Source organism: Oratosquilla oratoria, chromosome 38 (assembly GCF_046742065.1).
Source record: "Oratosquilla oratoria isolate Oo_2021 chromosome 38, ASM4674206v1, whole genome shotgun sequence".
Lineage (NCBI taxonomy): Eukaryota > Metazoa > Arthropoda > Malacostraca > Stomatopoda > Squillidae > Oratosquilla > Oratosquilla oratoria.
Window position 1 is genome coordinate 12,877,615 of NC_134814.1, and position 6,000 is coordinate 12,883,614.

Sequence of the window (6,000 nt, forward strand, 5' to 3'; positions counted from 1 at the left end):
AGGTGGGGGCATCTTGAGCAATCGTAGGTACTTGAGAACTCACTGCGCCATGTTGGGTCCTTGCTATAAGGACGTACAGTGACTGGCCAGGTAAAATAATAATAAGTAACGATAGATAAGTGAGAAATGTGGGAGTAAGAAGGGGGGGAGGGGGTGATAGGTGAAGGCAAAGTTTAGAAAGTGAAGGAAGTGTGAGTGTGATAGTGTGGGGTGGACCCACTTGCGTGGTGTTATTATAACAGTAATGGTCATCCTATCTATTCTCTAATAAAGTTCCCTATCTAGCTAATCATACATATATGGTATGAAGGTAGGACTTGTTTTCTGCTGTACATTTTATTTGACTTTAGGTGTTAACGTGTTTTTGATATATTGTAAAGTTATTGATTTAATTTGATGCAAGTCCTACCTTCATTTTGCACAATTTACATTAAATATTTACATGAGTTGGGAGTAGAGTGTTATATGGCCAGGTAATGCCCGCGCGCATACTTATATACGTGGCGCCGAGGGAAAACGTGTTGTACCCACCCAACAATAAGGAAAAAGGAAACAAAGCAGACAGAAAAAGACGAGAAAGGAAATTAGAAATAGCTTATATCAATATAGATGGAATAACTTCAGGAATGAATGAATTAAATGTTTATCTGGCCTTAGAAAAACCAGACATAATGGGAATAGTGGAAACTAAATTAAAGTGGCATCACAGGTAAATTATTAAAATGGATGGAAGATTTCCTGACTGAGAAAAATGAGAGTAGTAGAGACAAATACTCGGAATGGGAAGAAATGATAATTGGTGTTTCACAAGGGTCAGTGCTGGCTCCAATCATGTTTGCCATATACATAAATGACATGAATGAAGGAGTTGAATGTTATATGAATTTCTTCACAGATGACACAAAAATATTAAAGACAGTAAGAACAGAAGAGGATTGTGATTCATTACAATCAAACCTGGACAAAATATCTGGAAATGGACTCAAAAGTGGGAAGTGAACTTCAATATCAAGAAGTGTAACATAATGGGCTTTGGAAAAAGCAAAAACAATATTTCAAAAAATTACAAAATTGGTGAAGAAGAAATAAAAAAAGTGCACTTGGATAGGGACCTTGGAGAACTAATCAGCAAAGACATGACACCGGATAAACATATAAACAAAATAGTCAGTGAAATCTACAACCTATTAAGGTCAATGAAAGTGGCATTTGACTACTTAGATGAAGAAATTATTAAAAAAAATATTAGTTACATTGATTAGACCAAAGATGGAATATGCAGCAACACTGTGGGCACCCAGTACTAAAAAGAATATAAGGAAACTAGAAAGAATACAGAGAGCAACAACAAAGTTGGCACCAGCTCTTTTCTAAGTACATCCAAAATTTTAAAGGGGTAGCTTTTCCCCCCTGACACTTAGCTTATTTGTTTCGGAATTCTTCTTTAGTTCACATACCTCTCTATTGACTTCATAATAGTCTTTCCTTAGAATCACAATCTCTTTCCTTAATTCCATGAATTCTTATTCTCACGAGTTTCTATTAAAATTCATCTCCCTTTCCATGTTTATGATTTGCCTGTAGTATACAGGAAAGGAGCAACACTGAATCCAAATCAATTTGGATTCAGACAAGGAAGATCATGTACAACAAACTTGATTTGCTTCTACTCAAGATTAATAGACATAATACAAGATAGAGATGGTTGGGCAGACTGTGCCTTTCTGGACCTACAAAAGGCATTTGATAAGGTACCACACAATAAACTAATAAGGAAGATAGAATCACTAGGTGGCATCAGAAGAAAATTATTGGAATGGATGAAAGACTTCCTGACTGGGAGAAAAATGAGAGTAGTAATTAGAGATAAATCCTCAAATTAGGAAGAAATGATAAGTGGTGTCCCGCAGGGATCAGTACTGGCCCCAATCATATTTGCTGTATACATAAATGACATGGACAGAGGAGTAGAGTGTTATATGAATTTCTTTGCAGACGATGCAAAAATACTAAAGAAAGTAAAAACGGAGGAGGATTGCAACTCATTACAACAAGACACAAGATCTGGAAATGGACTCAAAAGTGGGAAGTGAAATTCAATATCAAGAAATGTAGTATAATGGAATTTGGAAAAAGTAAAAACAGAATATCGAGAGATTATAAAATTGGTGAAGAAGAGATAAAAAAAGTAAACTTGGAAAAAGATCAGCAAAGACATGACATCGGATAAGTATATTGATAAAATAGTTGGAGAAACCTATGATTTATTGGGGTCAATAAAAGTGGCATTTGCCTATTTGGACAAGGAAATGATAAAAAAAAAATTTAACTACACTAATAAGACCAAAGCTCGAGTATGCAGCAACACTATGGACACCCAGTAACAAAAAGAATATAAAGAAGTTAGAAAGAATACAAAGAGCAACAACAAAACTGGCACCAACTCTTTCCAAAATGACATATGAACAAAGACTGTCCAAATTAGAATTACCAACTCTGGAACAAAGAAGGGAAAGAGGAGACTTACTATCTATAGAATTATGAAGGGAATGGAAATCTTAGATAAGAATGATTTATTGAAATGGGACAATGGAAAATTAAGAGGACACGAAAAGAAACTAAAAAAAGATAATTACAGAAGAGATCTGAAAAAAGATAGCTTCCCACACAGAGTGATAGATACTTGGAACAAATTAGACAAAGAAACAGTGTGTGCAAACACTATTCAATATTTTAAGAAAAAACTTGATGCTGAGAGATACAAAGATGGGTCACCATGAGCATAGCTCCCTTCCTGTATAATACAACTAGGTAAATACTTGTTGGGTCCAGTCTCCTGTTTTCTAATTTTCTAACATACCTAGACTCAAATTCATGTACAGTTCCAACTAAATCTATATCCTTGATTTCCAATTATGATTAGATTTGAACTTGTGTATTGCTTGAACTTGGACCATATCACCTTGTAAACTATTCCACATTTTTATACATCCATATGGAAAATGTATTTCTTCATATCCTTTCAACCTGTGGTCTTTCTTAGTTTATGCCCATGACCAATCCCTCCCATTTTTAATCAGATATCTTCTCTCAATGCAATCTATCCCCATTAGTGACCTGAATACTGTGTGTGTGTAATTATATATATATATATATATATATATATATATATATATATATATATATATATATATATATATATATATATCTAGGTTAATACATATATACAGTACTCCCTCATTATCGATGGGGCATTGTAACATACTTGAAATGGCTATTGATGATAAAATGTCAGTACTGATATGGTTGTGTGGTTAGCCATATTCAGAGTATATTGAATGATTGTACTTTTAAGTATTAAAATTTTTTCCTTTACAAAGAATGCTAAATATATGTATTTACCTAATTGTAGCATACAGGAAAATAGCAGTGTTCATTAGGTCCTGTCTCCTATTCTCTAATTTTCTAACATACCTAGACTCAAATTCATGTACAGTCCAACTTAATCTATATTTTTTATTTCCAATTATCATATTTAGATATGAGCTCATGTATTGTTTGAGCTCTGGCTATATCACCTAAACTATTACACATATCTATACATCTATTTGGAAAACTATTTCTTCACATCCTAATAAAATGAGGTCTTTCATAAATTACTACTATCATTGCAATCTATCTCCTTTAGTGACCTGTTCACTGTAATCATGTTACCTCTTTCTCTTCAATCTTTCAAAGTTGGCAGACCCAGTACCTTTAGTATGAATAATAATGAGTGAAAAAACAAGTAAATCTATGATTCCATTAGTGAAGCATTGATGAGTCCATACAGCATAAAGTATTATAGTATCCTCAGTACAATATGTACAGTATAGTATCCTGATAGTGCAGTATACTGTATCATTATTGTTCTCTAACCCCTGGTAGGCTAGCAAATGATGAATAATGATGAATCTGTACCCATAATAAACTACTTCACTCATATTGAATATAAAAAGTTATCAGATCCCACATATTTTGATATCAGTAACTAATTCAAGCATGGTGAGGTTGATTAGCTTACACCACTGACTTTTACCACAAATATATGGTGCTTGATCAAAGAAAACCTGAATTATGTTTGTAAAAACCAGACTTTTGATTTTGACAGGTAATGAGAGTGGATCGTCCAATGGATGGGCTGCCAAAGATAACCTGAATTATGTTTGTAAAAACCAGACTTTTAATTTTGACAGGTAATGAGAGTGGATCGTCCAATGGATGGGCTGCCGACTGCTCAGACTTGTTTTTTCCAACTACGCCTACCTCCCTACTCAAGCCAAGATGTCATGGCTGAGAAGTTACGCTATGCCATCAATAACTGCCGCTCTATAGATATGGACAACTACATGCTAGCAAGGAACCAAGATACAAATCACCATTCTGACGAGGAAGATTTCTGAACTTTTGCATATTTGTTTAGTATGAAATTTAGGAACTCAATTGATTTAAATCTTATTTTCTCAACTGTGCAAAAGGTAGAGAAAGAGTGCTGCAACTCTCAGTTTTAATATATTTTCCATAATGAAAATAAGATTTATAGATGAACTTGTATAAGCTGTTATGTCTATCAGCTCAAACTATGGCTAATATTTATCAGCAGTGCCCAGTTATCTTTTAGAATTTAACATTGGTTTACAATGTTTCCTTGCCATAACAGAAGTAGATTTAAATTCATATTAAGATTTAATATTGGTTTATAGTATTTTCCTGCCACAACAGAGGATTTAAATACTTTTATGTATTGTTATGAGTAAAGATAAAGTGGAAATTGCTAAGGGTCAAGTGGTAGCAGCTTAATATGAACACAAAAAATTATAGGGTTTTAGTCAATGAAATGTCTGCATGCATTATACTATAAAAATGACACAACTACTGTAGAAATAACTTTTTCTTTTAAGTCATATATAGTGACATTTGTGTGATATATTTTGTGTTAATATATCACTGCCATTCTCTATAATTTAATTCATATGCTAGTCCTTTTAAAGTAAATAGGATTAAACCCTTAAATTCAGTACAGTGAAGTTGCCTGTAATCTGATAATTAGGTAGGAAAAAAATGTGCATTAGCTCTTTGAAAATGACATTGTAAAAACTATATATATGTTTAAAAAGGGGTAGCCAGTCAGAGCCTGCAGTTCCCCATTTTGAGCATTAAATTAGTTTTGAATCCTCACAGTCAATACCCATGTTTACATGAATAAATACTTCCCAAAACTCTTTAAATAGATTTTTTAAATATTAATTTCCTTGCAAATGAATATACTGTGTGTGTGCATTTAAATGTAGTGTACAGGAAAGGAGCAATGCTTGTTGTATCCTGTCTCCTACTCTCCAATTTATCATATATTGGCTCAAATTCTTGTGCAGCTCCAACTTGAACAATGTCTTTGATTTCCAATTATCATACTTAGTCTTGAATTCATTAATTGTCCCAAGTTGGGCTATATCACCTTCCAAGCTATTCCAAGTATTCATGCATCTATATGGAAAACTGTATTTCTTCACATACATACACCATATACATGTGATCTTTCTTAATTGGTTCCCATGACCTCTTAAAACCCTTTCATCTTTAATCAAGGCATCTCTTCTGTCACTGCAATCTATTACCTTTAGGGATCTGAATACTGTAATCATATCACCTCTTACTTTTCAATCTTTCAAAATTGGCAGGCTCAGTTCTTTTAGTCTCTCTTCATATGATTTATCTACTAGGCTGGAAACCAGTTTGGTTGCTGCCCTTTGTATTCTCTTGATCATGCTTACATCCTTCTCTGTGTAGAGACCATACCACTGACATATATTCCAGTCTTGAATGGATGAGGATTTCGATGAGGTTTTTCATCATCTTTTCATCCATATGAAAAGGCACTAAATCTTGTGCAACAGTCCATACGTCTTTTCCACAAACGTGCTATGTCTGTCAGGTGACAGATTGTCTTTTATCAATGCTCCC

General features: G+C 33.7%; 1 protein-coding gene across 1 annotated transcript in view; it reads left to right on the top strand.

Annotated features, from left to right (window-relative positions):
* LOC143019967 (putative E3 ubiquitin-protein ligase HERC1) overlaps nt 1-5,284 on the top strand; it is a 63,748-nt gene extending 58,464 nt beyond the window's left edge. The window contains exon 19 of the mRNA XM_076176021.1: nt 4,236-5,284. Coding sequence (XP_076032136.1) covers nt 4,236-4,442 — 207 coding nt within the window. The 3' untranslated portion in view covers nt 4,443-5,284. The remainder of the gene's footprint in view (nt 1-4,235) is intronic.
* The last annotated feature ends 716 nt before the right edge of the window (nt 5,285-6,000 follow it).